General features: G+C 38.1%; 2 protein-coding genes and 1 long non-coding RNA gene across 5 annotated transcripts in view; 1 reads left to right on the forward strand and 2 right to left on the reverse strand.

Moving 5' to 3' along the window:
• The window catches only part of CEP85L (centrosomal protein 85 like), a 145,757-nt gene that overhangs the window by 84,349 nt on the left and 37,328 nt on the right, over nt 1-24,080 (forward strand). The gene's annotated exons all lie outside the window — the stretch shown is intronic.
• LOC113971933 lies at nt 1,613-15,614 on the reverse strand. Of its 2 annotated transcripts, none has more exons than XR_003535710.1 (3): nt 15,385-15,614; nt 11,121-11,155; nt 1,613-3,241 (listed from the first exon to the last, which is right to left on the reverse strand). It is a non-coding gene; the product is annotated as an uncharacterized LOC113971933 (long non-coding RNA). The 2 variants fall into 2 exon arrangements; XR_003535709.1 differs by lacking the exon at nt 1,613-3,241 and adding an exon at nt 8,441-8,456.
• On the reverse strand, nt 8,083-8,428 carry PLN (phospholamban). Its single transcript, XM_027692471.1, has one exon. It carries the CDS (start codon nt 8,331-8,333, stop codon nt 8,175-8,177), a length of 159 nt encoding a protein of 52 aa, XP_027548272.1. The 5' UTR covers nt 8,334-8,428; the 3' UTR covers nt 8,083-8,174.

Below are 24,080 nucleotides of genomic sequence, written 5' to 3' on the forward strand. Positions count from 1 at the left end.
ATTTTAATGCATTGAGAAATTTAGAGATATTATAACAACTTTCATTGCAAAACAGAGAAGGAAAAAACTAAACTGCATGCATATCTAAACATTGGTAAACAAAGCTCTTGTAATTGAATGAAAAGGTTATAACATTCTTCAAATAACATTGTTGCCACATAAAACTTTTTTCTTAAATGTCAACTCAAAGCTAGTTCTTCTCACGATCCTGGCAGATCAGAAAACAAAAAATTATTATCAACATTTTTCCTGCATCATGTTTTGATGAAATCATACTTTTCAGGCAGATAAAACTTTTTAATATGAGGAATGATCACTTTTAGTTATCATAGTGAGCTCCTTCTCTGTGAGCCATAATTAAGTTTTTACGGTCTGTTCCATTCGCTGTGAAGTTGGTAGCCCAACAAATGGGACTCCATTCATTATAGTGCATATGTGAGTTCAATGTGGAGTAAGCACTAGCAGACGATAGGAAACCAAACTTGGACTGCGCTTGATTGCAAAAAAGAGACTTGGCGTTGGTTAGCTGATGACTTTGCCAACTTTATGTGTCATCTCAGTAAAATACATGTTTCAGTGTCAGCAGTGTATTTCAACATTTATTGAGGATTCTTTAATGTTCATTGCTGACTGAGAGGAGGCTGCTGGGGTTGTTTCTTGGGCTTGTTTCTCCATGCTCTGGTGGCAGAGTTTCTTACAGACTTCCCTTGTATGTAATTGGATCTGGAAATATGTGATATTTGGTGGCACTAGGCTCATCTTTCTCATGTTATTGAAAAGGAGTATGTCACTTTACTTTTTGTGAAGGCCAACTGCTGTCACAGTGGTTTCCCTAAGAAAAGGAAACTTTTGAATAGTACAGAAGGTCATACAGACAATAAGCTTTCTATAGTCCCAGGCAGTATATTGGCAAATAAACACTTTGTTGGGAAAACTGTTTTTATTCTGCTTTGGACTAGAGTGGACTTCCTATTTGTTTCTGTGCTTTTGGTGTGCTTTGAGCCATCTATGTCAAGCATCAGCAGGAATCCTCCTAAACAATACACAACTGTGTAACCATTATCACATATATGCCTTGTATATAAATTTATAGGTTTTGTGTTTGTTTTTCTTTTTAAGCAGAATATTTCAAGATTATCAAAATAAGTGATAAAGTGCTTACAATGATGTAGCTGTGCAAAGTTTTCTGCTTTAAATGCAAACAGATGGGAATTCATACTACTATAACTATCAACATTAAAAAGCTATGGATGTGTAGTTTGCAGAAGCTATTTTAAATGTTTATTGCACATATTTCAGAGCAGGTGAAAGAAAAGCTTCCATTTTAACTATCCAGGCTGATGTAGCTAATCATACTGGTTTGGCTGGAGTAGAGTTAATTTTCTTCATAGTAGCTGGTGTGAACTATGTTTTGGACTTGTTCTAAACCATAGTCCCATGCTAGCTACTATACTAGGAAGAAAATTAACTTTATTCCAGGCCAGACCAGTGCACTGGCTAAACTTTGGAGCAGGTAGCATAGAGTGGAACGTGGATGACGATTAATGGTAGGACTTGCATAAACTTTCTGGTTTGCTGGGGATACTGCCTTTTCCTGTGTAAAGTCTAGTAGAAAGCTGGAAGCTGGGGCTTCCCCCACCCGATGAGCAACATCTGCTTCTTTTGCATGTGTGCAAAAAAAAAGACTGTTAATATGCATATCTATGACATTAAGTTTACTGTACAATGTATATGTGTTGGTGCACACTGTTCCCACATTGGGAAAATGAGATGCAAAGAGGAAGCTGTTTGGCCCCACTGTAATGTACGAAAATCTGCTTCTGGTCACCTCCTTTGCTAGTGTGTCTCAGGTATGTAGAGCTGCCTTCTCGGCAAATAATTCCAAGAGAAGTGTGCTCTTGTTGGTCACTGTCCTTCCCAAGGACCTGTGGGGAAAGTACGTCATCCTGTAAAGGGCCACAGAAGAAGGTCCTGTAAGTTTATGTAGTTACATACTTACAAGTGAGGACAAGCTATGGACTGGATGATTTCACTGGCAAGTAACAAGTTGTCTGTCAAATATGGCTGGAGGGCTCCCACACTGCTCACTTGACCTGTGCCTAAGTGGTAAATCTGGCTGACTGAGGCTGTAACACACTTGTTAGGTGTGCAGATGCAGCTACTGCTTGTGTGTGTGCCAGTGTTAAGGGTTTCCTAGGCTGAGTTGCGATAACCCTGGTTAATGGTCATTTGTTTTTCAGTTATTTTGACAGCTGCTTCTTTTGATACTGCTGGATAACACTAAGGCTTCTGGCTTTTAAGGTGTTGCAGGGAACCATAGGTGGTGAAAAAAGGCATAACTAATAATTATGTTTTCATATTTAACCTTCACTTATCCTCATCTCAGCTGCTGCAAGCTACTTTGTCTCCATCTACAGCATCCGTGCTTTTCTCTCCGCAGGTAATTTGATGCGTGCTGTCAACTCAGTGTAGGAATTTTGTTTTGCCTTCCTGCTGTATCCGTGTCATTTCCCACGAAGTACATGTTCTACAGAAATCCCATTTTAAAAATTTGATTTCTGCTTTTGCAGAAATGATGTTCTTTGAAGTCTGCAGATAGTTTGTAGATCTTTAAATACCAATCAGCTGTTAACAGTGAGAAACTATTGTAGCTGCTGATGCATAGTTGGATTTCTTCAGGTACTCAGCAAGGCTCTAGATGCTTTTTTCACGCAGTGGTAGGTAGATGTGCACAGCTTTTAGGATTGCTCTCTGATAAATTTGGTGTGGGAACACATTTTCTGTCAAATATTTCAGCCTCTGCAGTCTTTGCATACTTATATTTAGACATTTTTAAGTGTCTACATTATCATTGCAAATCCCTCAAAACAAGGTCTGAGAAGGAAACAGAGCCTCACAAAGGTTCACATCAGCTTCACAAGGATAAATGCGAGCACTAGAACCAAGAAAATGAGCAGAAAATTGAGTAGCAGGTTGAGACCTCTGTTGTTGGCAAGATCCATAATGTGTATCAGTCTGCCCTCTTGTGCTTGCAGCAGACTATTAATTGTAGCTTTGGGTTGCTCCTTCAATGCTAAGCGAGGTAGATTTCACAAAAATTTCATTGTGTCCACAGCTGTTTATCTGGTTTTAGTTTCTGCCACTGAAGAAAAAAATGTTTGTTTACAGTAACTAGAGTTGTGTTGTTTTCTTTTTCCGGAAAAGGATCTAGATACTGCTATAGGCTTTTTTTCCCCAGTACCTTAAAAATAAAATAATTAAAAAAAAGTTAATGTTAGCCTTCATTTCACTACTGGGGAATTTCTAAAGAACTAATTGTTGGAGAAAGAACTTGAATTTTATTACAGTTTGGCTCTTTATTGGCTTTTTTTTAATATGTGTGGTACTTTTCAGGCCTATTTAATTTTCAAAAGAATGGTTGTTCTCAAGACTTACTCTGTTTCAGCAGTAGACTGTTGAAAATTTACGTCTAAAAGATCCCTGCAAGTGGGAAAAAAGGAAAGCTTTCTTGTCTGGGCAAAATGTATTTCTGTTAATAGGAGTATTTCCTTACCCTTCTAGAGTTTGGCGTTGTGCAGTGCAGCAGGTTACGTTTTGCCAGCAGTGTGCTGTGTAAGAGTCATTGCAGCTTTGCAAATGCCTTATTAAGAATGTAGATTGGGCTGACAGAGGATGTGTTCCTTAGTGCTTTTAATAGGACATATGCAATAGCTTATTTTAAGGGAGTATTAATAACTTAACAATTGTGTTTTATATATAGAAATATATATACATAAATGAAAGGAACGTATAAAACCACTATGCCCTAACAGTGAAAACAGTTGCCAAAACTTCATTTTAGTAATCAGCTACATTTTTATGGATCATCACAAGAGGGCAGTGTTTTATAATTTTATATTTTATACAAAGATGTAACTTCTGGCATTCTTTTACCTTAAAAAGATATAACAAGCTTATAAAGCAATCAGTCAGATATTACAGTAAATCTAGGACCTATTTTAAATAATTTAAATTACCAGGGTTCTTGCTCAGATGAGCATCAGTTTTTAAAGGAATCCTTATAAATATGTTCTGAGGTTTTTTTCCAGTTTTTATTTTGGAGGTCAAAGCTAAAAGGACTAAATTTGTTTTTAAATAAAAGATATTTATGGATCTTATAGGATTTCACAAATATTTTGCAATTGTATTCTGCCAGGCCCTATTTATTAGTAGCCATACAATTACAGGTATCTGGCCTGTAATCTATAGTATATTAATATGCTTCCAGATATAAACAAGAACACTCTCTAAACGAATGTGTTCAATTACTCTGCTCTAATTTTAGCAGAGAGAATGTAGGTAAAGTATGTTTCAGCAGAAGTGTGTGCATCAGACATGATTATTGTTCTGTACGTATCACAGAACGGATAAAGTCAGAAGGGACCACAGTGGATCATCTGGTCCAACCTCCCTGGCGAAACAGGGTCATCCTAGAGCATATGGCACAGGATTTCATCCAGATGGTTCTTGAATATGTCCAGTGAGGGAGACTCCACAACCTCTCTGGGCCATCTATTCCAGTGCACAGTAAAGAGGTTCTTCCTCGTATTCAGGTGGAACTTCCTGTGCATCAGTTTCTGCCCATTGCCTTTTGTCCTATTGCTTGGCACCACCATGAAGAGCCTGGATCCTTCCTCTTGACACCCTCCCTTCAGATACTTATGTACATTGATGAGGTCCCCTCTCAGGCATCTCTTCTTGAGACTGAACAGGCCCAACTCCCTCAGCCTTTCCTCGTAAGGGAAATGCTCCAGTCCCCTGATCATCTTTGTTGCCCTCTGCTGGACCTGCTCCATGAGGAGCCCAGAGCTGGACACAGCACTCCAGATGTGACCTCACTAGGGCTGAGTAGAGGGGCAGGATCACCTACCTCGACCTGCTGGCAGTGCTCTTCCTAATGCAGCCCAGGATACCCCTGGCCTAGTTGCACCACTGACCATTGGTGTAATTGTAGCAAGACTTACATAAAAATTCTTTATGCTGAGGGGTGGCAAACATTTTGGCCCTGTTGTGTGAAAAATGTTGTTTAAGTCTGTTTTACACTTGTCTTTCCACTGAGTGGTTCAGTTCTGCTAGGAAGGGCAGTTGTAGCTAAATCGATGCAGAACAATTAATAAAGAAACTCGACTATCTCCTGCCTTCCGAAGTGCCTTACTGACTAGTCTTGATCAGAGCAAAATTTCAGGTTTTAAATGAGTCATGTTTTCATGTAGAGGATAATGAGTAGTTATATCAATTTTTGCTGAGGAGCTGGCTGAGGAAACACATCTTTAAAACCAGCATACTTTTGTTCCTGATTCAGCTCCTTCCCAGTATAAAATTGCCATGAAAGTTTGTAATTTATTGTTTTGGAGGAGGAGTAATGCCAGCTGGTTGTCTGTTCAGCTATCTTTATTCATTATCAGTGTGTAAGATGAACTTAGGAAAAAGATTTAGGCTTGGGTGGAGTGGAGCAGAGAACTGAAAACTTAATCCAAGCTATGTGCTGTGTTCGCAATTTTTATTACAGCTCATAAAAGTAGGGAACTTTTTGATTACACTTTGATAAAATTCATTAGGATTACTTACGAGCAGTAGCTACTGAGTGTGAACTAGGTACATGTAAGTGATTTGGGCATCACAAAACAGTCAAGATTACTCTTAAAAACGAAAGCAGAATAAATAGAGATATAGAGAACTAAAAAGCTGTGCAATGACTAGCTCTTTTTCACATAAGTTTAATAAGTAAGTGATAAAACTCTAAGCAGAATTGGATCTATTTTATGCATTAATATATTTTCAAGCAGTCATTTTAATAATTAAAATACAGTAGATGTTATTTTTAAAGCTCATAAAAGTCTATGAAGAAGTTTGTACTATATACAAAAGGTTGGTTGTATTTTAATCTGTGGGTTCAGTTGACATTTGATGATATAGAGGATGGTAGCAGATTTTGTGATCATTAGAATCCTAAGACATAAGTGAACCAAACAGTACATGCAATTTATCTGCATTGATGTAAAATAACAATAGGGCTTCCAGTTCATTTATAATTTTGTTTTGTTCTTGCTTGTTTATTGCTTTTAAATAAATGATGGCTTTTAGGTACATAAGTGGAAGTTGGAGGCATTGTTTTTATTGGGGGGGTACTTTTTTAGCAATGCTTTACTTTGACTCCTATATATTACTGGCTTGTTAAACCTATAATCCAAATATGTCTTCAGGATGTATGTGCTGATGCTTTTCTTCAGGAAGTTTTCAGTACTGTAAAACTTGTCTATTTCCAATTGAAGTCTCTTGAAGCATATCCAAAGCAAACTAAAGCTAGAAACCCTATCCATCACAAAAATACAGATTTGAAAAGAGAAGAAAGGGAAGAAGGATTAAAAGGGAAAATACGCTTACTAAAATCTCATGTGTTTGTGAAAGTGGTGAGAATGCAGGAAATGGAAATTGAGATTTACGCTGATGGTTCAAATCAGTAATGCTCATATACTAACTTGCAAGTGGGGGTGTGTTGCCAGCCTCACCAGTGCTTACTCTAGTCCTCATACAGTTGCTATCTTAATTTCCTCTGGTGATTAACCCTATTTTGGAGGCCTGGTCTTAGCATATCTATTTGCCAGATAGGAACTGCATCACCACTGGTTTTGCTTGCATTCCATTAAATACCAAGCTTTTTCAAAGATTTCTTCCCTTCCTGCTCAGCTGTTCATTCTCAACCTCTACTTATGAAATATTAAGTCTTAAAGGCAGAATACAAGATGAAGATAAACTTGTTTTGATTTTCTGTATTCATCAGTAGGACTGCTTACATAGAGTGATACAGAAAGATTACTCTTCAAAAAATTGATGTCTGTCTGACCTCTTTGTTGATTCTTGAGCTTTCTTTGAATTTAAAAACTATCAAATTTCTAGGAACTTAGCTTAATACTGGAAACGTGGTAGGACTGGAAGTCTTCTGCTCAGTCTTGTTACTCACAACTGCTGGAGTAGATATGTCATCTTTTACATGTCTAGCCTCTGGTTTACATGTCGAAAAGATATTTCTGCAATGCTTTTTTCCCTTCTGTGCATAATCGCTTATAATTTATTTTTTTAATCTGTCATTTATTTTAGGAAAATACTTGCATGTTCTCTAGTGGGTATTTGCAGTTGAAGGTGGGGGTGTTACTTGTATTTGTATGATACACTTCAGTCATAGCAATAATGGTGACGTAGACTTCTCTCTTTACCACATCAGATATAAGCCACCTTCTGTGACACCGGCAAGTTCCAAGTTTTTTGTAGTTTTAAACTAAGGAAATTATTACATAAATTAGAGCAGGACATAATTAAGTTGTCTGAAGTCAAATATTAAGTACTCTGAGAATTATTTTGAGGTTATGCCACTTGTCAGTTGAATGACTATAGAAAACAAAATTTTTTATGTCAGTGTGGTAGTGTCAATTTTTTTTCTGCAAAACATAGTGAAAAACCTTTCTAGATGTCACATATACAAGATCCTTTAGATAGGGAGAAAAGCATATGAAATAGCTTTTATTTCTGGGTTAGAAGAGATTTTTTGTTTATTCCCATGTTCCCTTAAAAACCACTAAAGCAATTTAAATGCCTTCAGTTGATAATGCAGAGATGCAGCACCTTGAATTAAACAGAGCAGAAATTTTCTTCAGATGTGTTGATGGCTGTGTACCTGTAAGCTCTTCTTTGGGCAGATGTGGTCCAAATTTGGAACCCCTCTAAGGGCATAAGGATTTTCAGAGAAACCTAAAAACACTCAGGCCCCCCAAAAGTGAAGTTGCTGTTTATCTAACGAAAAGATTGAGGAACTTACCAGCTGATGGCTGTTACTGTTGGGGGCAGATAATCTGATTTACCAGTACTTTACCCCATTTAAAGATATCTCTTGATTGAGACCGACAAACTGGGTCATGCACAGCTTTGTAACTACAGGCTCTAAACACTGTTCTGCACAGAAGACGTGTTTTTAATATGTGTAGCAGGTAGTAAGATAACAGGGCATTGGTTGGCACACACTCTAGTCTGAGTGCTGACCCCTGTCACATGAGGATCCTTGTGCTGGGAGTTGCGGGTGTATGTCTCTCTTCCCCCTGGGATGATTTTTCTAGAGGACAGTGCAGAGGAGGGCTGGAACTTCAGAGAAGCATCACAATGATACAGATCAGCAAGAGGCAAATTAAAATCAGGCAGAAATTGACAAAGAGCTCTTGGAGCCTTTGGCGTGCTTGTGGGTTGACCTCAATAGTTGAGGCTCTCCTTAGAGCAGAGCGGGTTATGTGTTGGACCTTCTCCATGGCAACAAGAAAGCAGAGAGCACAAATCAGAGGTTTTAGGAGTGCAGGAAAGAAGAGCAGTTGTCAGGAACAGTGCAAAGTGCCTAATATCTTCTCTTTTTGTTTTAGACAGCCTTTGTGGAGCTGGAAAAGCAGGAAAGCGAAGAATTAGAAATACAGAAGTGTTTTGAAGAGTGCAAATTGAAATTTTTTAAAAGTTCAAAAAGTCTGAAATAAATAGATTGCTTTTACAGTGTTTTTAGCTTAAAACAGGATTTTGAAAATTTGTTTTTCAAGTTTAGATTTGTGCTGTACTGTACTTCTCCTCCTGAAGGCTACTAAGAATGTACTTCTTAGCAGTGGTGAGGAACTGTAATATGGAAATTGTGAGTATGTGGATTTTGCCCAGATTATTGCTTTTAGATCCTAAACTCTCATCTTTCACAGTCTGAAAAGGCTGTGGCTCATTGCCCTCCCCCCCACATCTCTCTGCTTTATTTGTTCAAGCACATGTGAAAGCATGATGATAAGACTAGGGTCACAGACCTTGCAGCCAGGAGATCTGGATAGTAGTGCTGACTGTTACTGACAGGGGCAGATAATCTGATTTAGCAGAACCTTTTTCCTTTTTCTGGAAAGGAGGAGAAAAAAAAATCCTGTTTAAGTGTTTCTATTCCAACTACAAGTTCTTTATGGGGGGCAATTAAAAGCTAATGAATCACTGCTGTAGGGAATTTTAGTAGTATATTTCTCAACAGACAGGACAGAATAAAGACTAAATCTTTTTTTATGCATGTAGGACAGTGTGTTACAAAATGTGGCTGCAAAGGTGGAGAAATGCTATGAGGAAAAAAATAAAGCATGTATACAACTTCATCTCTTAAATGAGTGTTATATTTAAAGTATATTTCCCCTCCCCTTTTAATTATGGATGGAAGCACAGGGTGTCAATTGTCTTAAAACTCCAAATAAGTAGTTGCAGTGTAAATCCCTCCTGCATAAACCTTCTGTGGCAAGACGCTGGCTTTGATATGTGCTTGCTTAGGTCAGGGTGAGGTGGATTCTGCAGGTGCTGTCACAATATGAAAACTTTGTTTTCAAGATAATGATGATATATGCATCTGTCAGACTTTGTTCCCAAAGCTGCACTTACCCCTAAACATTTTATGAATTGATATTGTGATCAAATCTTTCACAGAAGGCCTCTCCTTGTCACCCTTTTTTTTTTCTTGGCAGTAGGTGAAATTTGTATCATGTATGCCACATAAAGGAAAACCATTGCTTAGATGTCTGTTTCCCAAATTACATGATGGTCCTGACTGAATCAGAGATTCTTTGTCGCCCATGAATTTGTCTCTATATATGGCTAAATGGAAAAAGCTTAAAAGGAGACAGAACTGTCTTGCAGGCTTTTCTTTCTTAGTCCCTGTTGGGCTGTAGAGTCAAAGGGTTCTGTATGAGCAGAATACATGTGCTTTCAGTGCCAGTGGCAGTGTTGGTATTTAAAAGAGACTTGTAAAAGAAATCAAATTGCACATGGTTATTTTAATACCTCTAGAGGATTCCATGTGATGACATCATCTTCTAAAACTCAACTTCAGATTTTGTTATGATGTTTTAAGCTATAGTTGATCTTTATTGCAAACAAAAAAAACACCAGGAACTTGCTCTCGTGGTGACTATAATTTTTCATCTTTGTTTGACTTTTTGCTGTACCTGTTTTCATCTATTTAAGCAGTTAAAGTGCTTGCCAAGTATGTTCTGCTTAGCTCTATGCAAGTCACAGTCAGTCACTAGTGCAGTAAAAGCAAGACATGCACAGGAATTATCAAGTCTCTTGACTGAATGTGCATTCATTTTCCCATCCCAGTACAGACTGGAGTGCATTAAGCTGTTTATCTTCCTCCAGACAAGTCACAGTAGATGAACCACTAATGGATTAACACTGGTAGAGAAGAGTTTGTGTGATGAGCTTGTGTGACAGACACTGTACAGGGAACAGTATTTCCTGCGGATGACTTCATCACAGCTTCTTGTGTCATTTTTTTAATGCAGTGTGTGTGCAACCTTTGGTCTTTGGGCTCTGTGTGCTGCTACAGCAACATTTCTTTTTCCTGACTACTGTTTTTTTGGGACCCACATGAGGATTGGAGCAGCATCGATGTTTACCTGTGTAAATGCACAATAAGTCCATTTCATGAGTCCAGCATTAGATTGAACTGTGCACATGCTGGCACCTGCACTACTGTGCTGCTGCAAATGTTTCACTTGCATGACTCAAGGGGCGAGGACTTGGGGCTTTGAATGCTTCCATAAAAAGCATTATTAGCTGGTTGGGCATCACAGATGCAAGGCCAAAATAGGGCAAGAGAGGGCGAGATTGCTCTGGGAGGGGAAAGAAAATATTCTTTCTTTTGGAGTGAGTGGGGAATGTTGCTGAGGGAACTGGCAATAGGTCAGAAGGCTCAGTCGAGCTGAGTTGGCACTAGATATTTGGCCATATGTGACTAGACAGGTGACAGAAAAGGATCTTAAAAAATGGAAGGTAGCGTAAGTTAAAATGTATACCTTTAACAGCAAGAAAATGTTGTAGAGAAGGAATGAGGAAAGGACAAAATAGAGTAACTTGGGCTTCTTGATTTAAAAGCTTACAAGGTTTTGGAAGTTTTTACAACATCTACGTGCTGTTTAACCTACTAAGCCTGCCTGTGGGAGAAGTTTTCTTGTAAGCAAAGGAAGCCAATTCTGGGCCTGTATTTCAACAAGTTTGTGTTTACAAGTGCTTGACTTCAGCTAATAAACACATACCTTGCTTGTTAATCCTCCATGGCGCTGTCACCCACCTAAAGTGTGCATAAAGAGAAACAGATTCAGTAATACAGCTGCCTATGCCTGTGGGTGACTATCAAGGTCAAAATGGACAGCCTGGAACACAATTACATAGAAATGAAGGCTGATTGTTGCCACAAATAGTAGCTGCTCTCTGCTGTTCAATCCCCTTATTTTAGGCCAATAGAAAGGAGAATTATGCATGCACACACCACTTGTTGAAACAGAAGCGCAGCAAAAGGGCATACTATAGTTTATATGTTTTTTTAAGTCTAAAAGTGTTACTCTTGTAGCATTGTACAGGAGGAACTGTTGACTGCATTACTGTGCAGTTGTATGTTTTATCAGTGCTGTTAATGGATAATAAAGGCTTGTCTTAAGCACAGTGCAAATCTGCAGGGTCAGTCTTGTGGCTGATCCTGTGTGTTACTATGTAGTGAATCCCCTATACCCAGTGCCCTAGAATGAATCACCAATCACAATTACTGTTTCCTTCTTCAACGACATGTGACTGTTTCCCTGATTTGTATTAGGTTATTTTTATCTTTGTTCCTGGGTGTCCTTCACAATAAGAGAGGGTTATGTGACCAAAGTGAAAACTGTGGGCCACTCTCATTCCTGGTGCAACTGCATTGACTCCTTTGAAGTCACACGGATTAAATTTGGCTCCTTTAGAAATGCCACAGCAATTTTGGACGCAGCCTGTTTCCTGTCATATGTTTACTAAATGCAGCAGTGATATCAGTGGAATAGAAGACATTTGACTTTTTTGAATTCTTGCAGTTCCACGTGAATAAGTGAAGCCCTGAAGGTGTATTGTTAAAAAGTAATGTTGCATAAGTCTATTGCATAGATTTTAACAGTGAAATGTCCCAAAACCCCAGTAGTTCACTGCCGTCCATTGAAAAGAAATGTCTTAATAACCATCAACAGTGATGCAAAAAGTACTATCAAGGTATGTTAATTGAAGATCTAGACACTGACTTGTGGCATATAATGTCATTTTTCAATGACATGGAGAAAACATTTCCTTATGATGGGAAAAGAAGCAATAATTCACCTCATAGTTTCAGAAGTGCTGGTAACAGGAAAAGGAAACTCATTTTATCCTTCTTTCTACCTTTTGTTTTAAAGTCTGTTTTGTGCTGAAGTGTCAGTATTTTTCACGTGTTTGGGAGAGGGTAGGGGAAGGCTCACACTTGAGTGTCTTTTTTTTGTTCCCCCTCTTATTAATGTATTGCTCTTACAAGCTTCCTTCTGACTAGCTTTAATGTTCTCAGTGTTCTAAGAACCAAGACCAACAGTAAGAGCCTTTACCTGTGTTTCAGACGCATCAGAATGTGAAAGATGTAGATGCAAAGCAATTAGACTGATGAATAGTTGAACACACCAGGCATTTTAATTTTTGGAAGTTATTCACATGCCTTGGGGATAACTGGAACTTGTGTATGTGCTGGTCCATTAGAGTAGCCTGGGAGCCAAAGCTTTGGGTTAGTTTTTAGGGAGGGTAAATTCCCTGCAACTGCTGCAAGACCATACAGTAGAATCTTGAGCAGGTGCTTCATTCTCCATTCTCATCATCTTCCCTCATCAAAATAAGACATAAAATAACATTTTACCATTTCCAGATTTTTGGTATGATTTGCCTTTTGCGTAGTAGCTTTCTTTTAGAAATAAACTCCTTCCTCCACTGTGTGCACTGTGTACCTAACAAGTTATTTTATGTTGAGTTTTAGGTTCTGGTGGTTCGTAGGTTGTATAGGAATTGGGCTAAGTGCAATTTGAATTCAAAAATTGAAATACATCTAGCATGTATAAAAAGTAGAAGCATAAGAGAACATTCCAGGTTTTGTTGTTAACCTTCTAGGGGCTCAGGGAACAATGACATGGCATTGATTGAGAAGGATATAGTAGGTAAATTCAACTTCTGAGAAGTAACTTGGTGTCAGGAAAGTCCTCTTAACCCATTTATCAATATCCAGAAAGCATAAGCGGTCTTCCAGTTCTCAAATGTCTTGTAGTTTAGGGAACATAACGTTACTTCCCCGTGGGATTTTTTTGTTTCTCCAGTTGGGGTACTTTTCTATTCCTAAATCAAATTATTATTAAAGCAAATAAAAAGCTGCTCTTGTAGCTGTCTAGACATATCCCATACATTTTTGTTTGCTGATGATCTGAAAAAAAATCAGTGAAAATCACCTTTATGCTCTCAATTACAAACTGATTTTAGTGAGTTTCACACTGTACGTTGAAGACACTATATTGCTAACCTCCTCAGGTGATGAGAAATAAATGCAACTTTAAAAATAGAAATGTGGTGTATACGTAAATCTGAATCTGTCTTAAGTACAAATAATAACATAGCTGCCTTGACAAATGAGTAGCAAAAAAAAATTGTTTGCTGTAAATTAAATGCCTTAATTTACATCTGATTTGTGACACTTATCACCTGCTATGTAGCACATGCTTCTGTCATGACTGTAGATTGTTGTTAATCAGGGTTTGGATGTCTGTGACATAGGATGTTATCAGTGTGAAATTTTTAAATTTAACTTAACAGCTGAGCCACTCTTTCATCTGTGTTAAATTACTGAACTCTGTGACAGGATAAAATTCAGATGATCAGCCAGCTAACCTGGTGTAGCTACGGGATGCATTCCAGATTCCGTTAAAGAGCTGCCTATGGCAGTTAAGTTTCTATATGTGTGTTCAATCTGTGTGTGTACGCATGAAGTCTGTATTTTTAAAGGTATGTGTATGCAGTATTTGGGGTAGGAGAGAAAGATTCTCTGTGCGGTAGAATAAACCTTAGCTCCTCTTTTCACTTGAAAACACATTTTATGTAACTTCAGCCTTGAAAGATATCTGTTTCAGATATCAGAATCAGAAAGATTCTGTCTCAGAATCTTCTTGCTCCTTGGTAGGCATTGGTTTGAAGACACTGGGAGGTCTGAAATGCTGCTTCTCCCTACTGGAAAGAAGCTTCTAGGGAACTCTGTAACAGAGTTTGCCTTGGGAGTAACAGGATATCTGGACACATCCATCACTTGTCTATTCAAAACTGGCGTGAGGCTGCCGAGCACAAAACCAAGAACCTGAATGTATCTTTGCCTGATGTCTGCCAGTCACTAATAGGAAAAGGAATTGTGTGTCTGTTCAATAACAGAGAAAACATACCTCACAAAATTAAGGTCTATACTATGTTTGTCTTTTCTAAAATCACAACCATAAGTAGTAAGGTGTGAATTGATGAAAGGAGGAAACATGATTGTAAGGAGCATAAATACCTTAGAGGCCTACATATTCATCAATCATATTTCTTTTTAAAATATTTTTATATTTAAATATTAAATGTTCTTTATGTGACATGTTTCTGTGTGAGATGCACTTTTTTTTTCCAGTGGTTTTAAAGCTAGAGTTGTATTTCATTGTACAGTGTGTATGTGCTTCCCTTAGAAATAAATGGATTGCCTTCTTCGTTTGAAATTCAATTCATGATGTTACAAATACTAGCAAATTATTTATCTCTTATTAGAAACAATCTAGGACAAGTTTGGCAGTTACAATGAACAGCAGGAGAAAATTAACTTTTAATGGAATTCAAAGCTCTATGGATTCTGGAGCTTGAAATGCACTTATAGTAACATATATTCAGTTCTAGTACAGCTATAAACCACTTAAATTTTTAAATTACAGGTAATTTTTCATCATACAGCAAAAAAAAAAAAAGGTTTGCTCTCAGTGGGTTAGCTCAGAAAAATGCTTTTCTGAATTAAATGGTGTAAGGGCTTCTTACCTTTGTGGGCTGTGAATAAGCAGCTTTGGGAAACAAGTGTCTCTACAAAACTTTAAGTGAATTACTCTCTTTGTGGATTTTGGATTAAAAACCAAACAAACAACAGAAAAAAACCAAGCAAAAGGTATTAAATTTAAAAGGAAAGACAAAGGTCTGAAGAACGTGATGAAACCTTCTCACCTTCTGGTGCAATGCCACCTGTATAAATCATCTACCCAGGGACAGCAAGTGTCCCACAAGCACGTAGAAAATTCTGTTGCCTCTGTTGTTGCTGAAATATTCCCCTCACAACATTATATTTTTGACTCAGAGCTGTAATACCTACATTTCCATATTTTTGATAATCAGCTGTTAATTTAAGTAGAGGAGTTTTTGTAGAAAACTACTACTACAGCGCGCCTTGCTGCAAGAATTAAAAGCATTATACAGAAGAGAGAGGTTCCTTACCTCTGGTCTTACTTTTAGTGAAGCACAGAGGAGCTTGCTCCTGGCTGTGGGATGTGCCTGTAGAGCTCTGGCAACTTGTCCTAGTCTGTAACTAAGTTGTGGAAACAATTGAAGTAAGTCGAGGGGGAAAAAATAACAAAAGTTTCAGAGGCAGGACTCACAGTGTCATTCAGCAGCTCAAAAGTTGATTGGTCCCATTTGCCTTCTGACACAAGCAGTGGCTCCTCTAAACTTGTTCACAGCAGTAATATATTAAACATGGGCAACATCTCTCCTTTTGTGAAGGGAACTGTGTGCCAGGGAGACCACCTACTCAACCACAGGATAAGGGAATCTAGGAAGCGGTATGCTTCAGTGGGGTAGCAGAGGGAGCTGCTTGCTGACACCCTGCCTTTTCTTAAACAAAAATTTAAATAGGAATTTGTTCAGGGAGGTGTTTTGAATGTGTTACTTTTGCTACAGTGATGTTTCTTCATCATAAAAAAGCATAAATAGTGTGGGCTATCACATTTCATGTGGGTATTTGACTTGGAGTGATTTTCTTTTCTACAAGGTATTTTTTAAACTACATTTTCGTTACATATAATTTTGGTAGTTTTGTAACACAGCTGGTATTCAGTTTACAGTGTATGATGTGTTTTTTCCAATATCATCTTTCTTCTCACAGTGCTTGAACTGAAGTAATTTTCCTGTATTTCAAGTCTCTTCCAACCTTTAATTTGTGGCTTATAAAATCTGGCATATAGAAGTTCATCTCCAAAATTTACCATTACTATATAATTTGAGTATTTATCTTTCCTTTAAAACACATCCCCACACTTTTTCTTCCCCTCCCACTTTTTGTGACTGGAAACTATTCAAGTGATTTTTTTGAGAACACTTTCAGTTTGTTTGGATAGGAGTAGCACCTTGATGCTACTTTACAGGTTATCTTATGTATATTATCCTGTGTTGAGAAATGACAAACACAGTCATATACAGAGTAGGTTTTGTGCATCCAGGAAGTGAAGGATTAAACTGTTTAATGTGCGAGCATCCAGCATCAGGCTTTGTGTGTGGATGCAACTGACAGCGTGTGCCTTTTCCTGATTTGGAAATCGCAGGCAAAAATGCAGAAGCTCAGTCAAACTCTGAACACTTACAGATTCAATTTTGACAATAATTGCTTAGCGCAGACGAATGCTTGGCTTTAAGCAGGAAACCAGACATGGTGGGTTTTTTTGTTTAGTTGTTTTCTTTCATTCCCTGGGAGCCCTGCTGTGATACATCATTCAAACCAGAGACAGAATCGCCTTGGAGGTGATGTACCACCCTGATTCAAACTTAGCTCTGTTTTTATTTTTTGTAAATACGGTTTAGGTAGTCTGCAAAATTGGTTATAAAATAGTTGAAGTTAGCAACTCGGCTTTAATATAATAAATCTGCCTGCTTTCTGCTGCCCTTAATTATCAAATGCAGGAAATCTAGGGTCACATATTTCAGTTGAAAGTTAATGGAATATCTCCACAGCGAGGAGTGATAGTTCTTTACCGGTGCAAAGAGTTTCATAATTTACTTATAGTGACATTATTAACATTGTAAATTTCTCACATAAAAAGGCTGTATTTGCCCTTTTTATGAGGGAGGTTTCATGTTTTCATTGTGTGCTGTCATCCAAGAAAAGTGCTATCAGTGGATTGTTTGCTTTTTGTACTTGTACTATTGAAAGTTGTACTACTGAAATTCACCTCTGTACTTTAAGTCCAGCACCCAGCACTGCAGCAGCTGCAATGCCAATTCCTCCCTTTTACCAACTCACTGCAAAATTGTTATATTATTTAGTTACTCTAGCCCAAATTCTTGGCTCTTTTGGTTAATGAGTTGGAGCTTTTCAGAAATGAGATACCTTAAAAGAATATTGGTTTTGTTTGTGAACTGCTGATACAATCATAGCTTGGTCTCATTTTTAAAGACTGATAGTTAAATGTGCAAATTAAGGCACTAATAAAAACACTAGTATCTCATCAGAAATGTAACACATGTCTTCTGTATGTGTCTGACTGGTAAGAAATTTTAAAATAGAAAATGTATTTTTTTAAACAACCATAATATGCACGGGTTCAGCCCACATGAATGTTGTAGATCTTGTATTGATGTTGTTTCTCTGAAAACAAGTGTGTTTGGGTACCCTCTCTTGAGAACATTTTTCTAGTTCAGCTTAGTATCATTCCCTTGTGTAACTCACGGGGATTTTTGTGGGGTTCTGAGGCAGATGCCAAAGTACTGCTTATGGGACATGTCAGTCTGACAGGTACAGACACGATAAATGAGCACATCATTGTACTGTTTTCATTGACTCCTGGCTGAACGGGTCCAGACACCCATGGATATCAGAAAGGAAAAGCTTTAGAAAAGGAATCTGTGTTGGAGGTTCTGGTCTGCTGTATTTTGTTCTGAGGAACAAGAATGTACAGCTGTTGCTTGCTTGACCTTAAATGGAGATGATCTGGGTTTTCTCCAGGGGAATTAGAAATCTACCACTAGAACATGTTTCTTCTCATAAATTTGTTTAGATTGGGATAATGTCCAAAAAGAGGTGTGTTGTACTTCAGCATACCAGCTCTTTTATTTAAATAGTCTTTTATTCACATAATAATATTTTCCTGGATTATTTTATTTGCATAATAATAATTTCATGGATCGTTTTTGTCTTTCTTGTGCTAGTTTTTAAAATTGCAGCTGTAGACAGTGGCCACCTGTATAATCTGTGTAAAGAGTTTGAGGTGCCACTGTCTGGTGTGCTGATACTCATGACTGCATGGAAGTGAACTGTTACCACAGTACAATTATTTATAACACACAAGAAAAGTAAGTCTGAGTACTCAGGTTAGTGTGTTGTTTTATGGTGCTGCTGCTGTTTTGTCTCATACTGCAAGTGTAGCTCTGCAATATCACAAGGCAAAGATTCTTGTGTTGCACATGTTTGGTTCAACAGCAACAGAAAACACAGAGAAGGGATAAATGGATGCTCCCTTGGATGTGCGTTAGTTTGTGTGTAGATGGGACAGATTTTGGTATTGACGCTGAACACTGAAATGAGATCTTTCCTTTTGGAACCAGCAGTTTTCTGGCCTGATTCTGAGATGCTTCCTATAGCACATGTAATTGCTTGTGGTCATCCAGGTATTAGCAAATGTGGCTTACAGGACCTCTTTTGCTGATCTCTGCTAAGAGAAAGGACCCAGCAAATGTATTTTTCAGTTACATTTGTGGTGTGGGTCTGATGCCACCTAAAGGGAGGTGTGAGTTTTTTCTTCCTTCAACAGGAAAAGCAGCGTTTTCAGTGCTGATGTCAAGAGCATTACAGAATTACACCAGATAAGGCAACAGCCTAATCAATTCAGAGATAATAACTTCCTTTTTTTTTTCTTTTTAATGCCTTTGAGTTTTTTTGCTTGAATTTGATAGATTTTATGACCCATATGTTTATGTTTTACCTTATGCCTCCTTTAAAGCTTATCTGACTTCAGTGAATCTCACTCATACCTGGAATCTCAATATTTTTTGGATTTCTTTTTTATTTATGTGGAGGAAGTTGCCTTTCTGAGTCTGCACGCTTTCTTTCTTGCGTAGTGGGACTTAGAGTCTTTGTTAGTGTTACAGGAAACAGCTCTGCTGAGAAATCTGGACTTTGCATCGTGTTATTTTCCTCAGAGACACCAAGTATTTACTTCTCCTAAGCCTTTGACAGACATTAAATTAGTTTGATCTTCACATTTTGTTCTTCATTACAAACAAGATAAAATTACTTTTTGAGGCTGCAACTTGGAAGCCTGAAATCACTTGCAAAGTGATTAAAAAAACTGTACCAAATAAATTAATAGAAAACTATACAACGTGGTCTGACAGATTTCTCATTTTGGGAATGGTGAAGGCTCTGGTAGGACTAATCATCTGATTTGTTACGAACCGAAGACATTTTTGGAAAGGTCATCTCGACTGTTTTCAGTTACTGTTACTGCCATGAACCTTTAACCATTAAAGTAGATCCTAGGGTGCAGAAGTATGTCTCACCCGTCTGTTGTCTTTGGTGCTTCGACCCAATGTTAGGAGAGAAGGGGAACAAGACATTTTGCCTGGCTCTTGCTCTGAAAATCCATGTCCTTCCTCTTCCCATACCCCTATAGGAAACACTTATTTCATTTGGAGGCAACACAGTTGGCACAGGCTTGACCCATGTAGGTAGTTTATTTTGCCGTAATATTGACAGCATAAAAAGCTGTGCTCTGGTGGCGTTCACATCAGTGAAGTGTACCTTTTTACTAGGTTACTGAAGGTCAAATAATTTAATAGTAGCAGTTAACTGCAGTGATGCAAAATGTCTTCAAAACAGCAACGTGAGAGAGGACAGGAAATTCAGTGATATTCATTACAGTGGAATATTTTTTATTTCTGTGAAATGCCTGGGAAAACTGTATTTTGGTGTTTACTGGTGTCCTTGATTGGTTAAGCTGAACAACGTGCTTTAGGTGGTGTGCTGAGATCCTTATACCTAAGAAAGTGTGTCGAGTGTCTTTCAGATACGCTGTTCTAGGAAGCACAGAGATTAGTTGTGTTATTTGACATGTTGTGAGTGATGGATGAACAGCGGGACAAAGGCATATGAAGGAGAGATAAAGTTGGAAGACCATGTTTCAGTTGCCAAGTGGTGGTGCTGGATTATTTCTACTTTAAAGAGTAACTGCAGAATGGAGGAGAAATGATTGGGCTGCAGCTTTTGCTGCTACCTATCTTCAGCTGAAAGTTGTCCTAGCAGAAATGCATAAATATTAATAGAATCACAGAATATGCAGAGTTGGAAGGGACACACAAGGATCATCGAGTCCAAGTCCTGGCCCTGCACAGAACCATCCTAAGAGTCACACCATGTGCCTGAGAGTGTTGTCCAAACACTTCTTGAATATTGCCCAAATGATGAACATATTGGCAGCATTTAAGAACTGAAGGTTCTCTTGTGCAGAGTATTTTAGGGATCACCCTCAGGAAGGGCAGCATGTAGCCAGTGGCCTCAACATCTTTCTTCACTGGGATCTTCATTCAGATCAACATGGAGATGGTGTAAATCAGCCTTTTAGAGAGTTTTCAGGCTAATTTTCAGTTGGTCCTACTTTGAGAAGTGGGAAATGGGAACCAGAAACACCTTTTGTTTCTCTTGGTTGGTGTTAAAGAATGGTGTGTGTCTTTTCTTCATTTACTTCTTCTGTCCATTGCTCTGCCCTTTATTTTTTTTTCCTTCTCTCTGTAAAGTGACTATAAAAAAGACTAGCACAATTCCCATGGTCTCAGCTATCTATTACTTCCTGTCTTTGTTACATGCAATTCATGGCTAAAACACTAAGGTGTTTTTTTAAACTTCATCAGAAATCACTGAAGTTTATTTAAATACCAGAATGGCTTTTCCCTGTTTGGAAATGAAGTGCTGATTGACAATTACATTTGCAGGAAAAAAAGCATTCACCAAAAAGCACCCCAGAAAACTAAGATGCTGAATTGCATTTACCTGAGAATTCGAGGTACAGAACTTCATGTTTTTCTTTATTCTGTTGCAGAATGTGCCAAATGAAAACATTGCCCTACTCTGTTGGTTCAAACCATCTCGGAGTAGCAAGAACAGATTTCCTGATCTTGCAAATATTTTCTGAATATGTATTTTGTTACAGGCAGCTGCTTCCTCATGGAAGTTCTGTTGTCACTGACTGGAACCTGGAAGCTTTCTCAAGTGTAGTCTCACACATCGTTCTGGCTGTAGCTGCCTGGCCACTCAGGTGATGTGAAGGAGAGCTTTTCTTCCTCCTTTTGTGACTTTGTACTTATAGAAGAAATTATTTGCTTTTCTCTTTTTGTGTCCTTTAGTGAAAATGAATTGGTTCTGTGGCTTTGAAATACAGTCCTCAGTATCAGTTGGTTATGTGAGTATTTGGGATAAAATTATTATTGACATCTCTGTGACTTAGAAAAGGAAAGCAAAGGTAGTTCATTCTGAAACATGAATTTTTCCACCTTCTAGATGAGCCTTCTTCACACGACACATTTATTTTTCTTTAGGCAGAGGTAGTCTCATTTGTGTCTGTTAAAACCAGTATTTTGCTTACAAAATGGTTTCCACACGAGAGAATCTGCTGTGTTTTGGTGCTCTTTGAGGAGCCGTGGACAAATTAATTTAGTTCTTTTCTCAATTTCTTTTCTTTGGAATGAGAATGATAAATCTAAAATCTAGACCTACAAGTGGCAAGTACTATTTGCTGATGATGAAAGTGGTATTTATTTTTTTAGTGTGAACTTCTACCCTTTCTGCCTATGTTAAGAAGGTGCGAGGGCTCCCCCCGTGTTTATCTTTTAAGGAAGGAAAACACCTTCACACACTGACACGGATGTTCAGATGCACCCTTACATCATACTGCTGCTTTTGCTAGAGACAAGTGCGTTTCAAGTACCCCTCATAAACTCAAGTGGAAAAGGTTCAATCTGGATTGAAGCCAAACAGTTTAAATATCTGCCACTTACTCCACACACAAATTATGTGACTACTTTCCATGGTTATGTGGTTCCTAGTTTCACAGGCAGTCTAGTGTTAAGTTGGCAGTGTTTCTTCTGTTTGTCAGTGATGCAGAAGCTTCGGGCCAGGATTTTCAAATGTCTGACTTCTGAGATTCCAGGACCTGATTTGTTAGAGGCACAGGGAGGGATTTGTCTTCAATTGCCTCTGAAATCCAGAAAGTCATGTAGGTACATGGTCTCTCCTTGTGAGTTTTAAAAAAAAAGAAAGAAAAAAAATTAAATTCTAGGGCAAGTGACTGAGAATTATTGCTTACATGATGAAATATGATGTATGTGATGCTGTACAGGGATGGTGGTAGAATCACTGCTTGAAGCAATCGAAATCTTCACAGTAGGTCCATGTGCTGTCCTGCTTCGTTTGCTGGCTGAAACACAGCTAGTTTCTTCTAGAAAGAATTCCTGCAGTTGGGGCAGAAAACATGAGTATACCTGTAATTTTTCCATCTGCAGAAGTTTTTCAAGGTAGTCACCAAAAAAAGTAAATGAGTGCTGTACTCACGTTGTGCAGAGTTGTGATGTCCACAGACCTTATTAACTCTGCACGAGACTATTTTAGCAGAGAACTTGTTTTTGTTTTCCAATCCCTAGTAAGACAGCTTTACTAAATCCCCCACTTGCCACTGTTCATAGAACATTCTTGCCTTTTTTTCTTGTCTTTCTTTAGATCTGTGTTCATGGTAATAAGAGCTGGCCAAGATCAAAGGTGTGTGTGAGGGAGTGTCTTTGTTTCTGCTTTCTGTTTTGGTTTATCAGCCTAAAAGGAAGTGGAAAAGAGTTTATTACCTAATCATTCCTTCCCCATCAGTTATAACATGCAGAAGTTGCATCTGCAAAACTTGAAGTACGCATGTTCCAGTAGTTTCGCTCTGTTCTTTCTGCAGGTGCTCATAGAGACCAGTTCTGGATTACCATTTTTAAAAAAAGCGTGCTTTTGTGAGTTTGTATAAATACGTGGGTTTGTTGTAATATAAATATTTTGAACATTTCTGCTTTGTTTTTGTGGGATTTTTTTTTGTTTCTTTTTAACTTCACTTAATTGTGCTGAGTATTACACTCATGGATCATATTTCTTTTAAAGTCGTGAAAAGCTAAAGCAAGCAGAAAGCAGAAGTTTGTGCAGGCTGGCAAAAAATAGATGCTTTTTTGGTTGCTTTCTAGGTCACTGTTTGCATCCACTCTGGCCATGAGCAGGCGTAATAAGTCATCATCATGGCTAGGCTTCGCGAACAAAGATTTGGGAAGGACTCTACCCACGTTTCTTGCAAGCGCGTTGGTGGCTAAAAAGGCCAATACGAGATAGACACGTCCGGTTGCAAAAGACACAGCAGAAAGACTCCTTAGATGGTATATTCTGCAAGGCTCGATTCTTTCTGCGTTGTCTTTTCTCCTCAAGAGTGATCCTGCGTGCTTTCTCAAAAGCATCAGCAGGCGTAATAAGTAACAAATGTGCAATCAACGCTGGCACTCAGTAAGCTGGTATTTGTAGGTATTAGCAATGTACATTTAACGTAAAGGTTTTTATAAACAATCAGAACTTGGTTGAGATATTTTACTTTTAGGGGTCCTTCTATGAGTTACTGATTTGTGCCATCTATTCCTTTTTTCTAAGCTGTTTCCGTTTTACTTGTAGACTTCATAATTTTTGTAGTGAATAACATGTCCTACATTTGTGCAGCACTTAAAACAATGGTCTTTTTGAATAACTGTAGTTACTTCTTGGTCATGCTGCTTTCCAGGACAGAAGAAGAAACAAGAGAAAATAATTAATTTAACAGGGAAACTTTCGCTAATAGCATTTTGGGGGGGGGATTTTTTCTTGTGGAACCTCCCTTTCATCTCCAAATCTAAAAATTTTCTTTTAGTAAAGAACATTTAAATTTAAATGCAATGGGAAGATAAAATGAACACTTAATAAAACAAGTACTTCTATACTTAGGAAAGGCCCAGTTGTTATCAAGGGAAAATTCCAGGCACTGTTGCTTTTAACGTCATGTTAAGTGGCACCTAGAAGTGCTTTGTGTTCGTAACATTTGCCAGAATATAAATGGAAAGGATTTCTGACAAAAATAATATTGGTGTTGCGTGGAGTCTGAAGGAAT

The sequence above is a fragment of the Neopelma chrysocephalum genome, unplaced genomic scaffold (assembly GCF_003984885.1).
Source record: "Neopelma chrysocephalum unplaced genomic scaffold, ASM398488v2 Primary Assembly neopelma1_23, whole genome shotgun sequence".
Classification (NCBI taxonomy): Eukaryota; Metazoa; Chordata; class Aves; order Passeriformes; family Pipridae; genus Neopelma; species Neopelma chrysocephalum.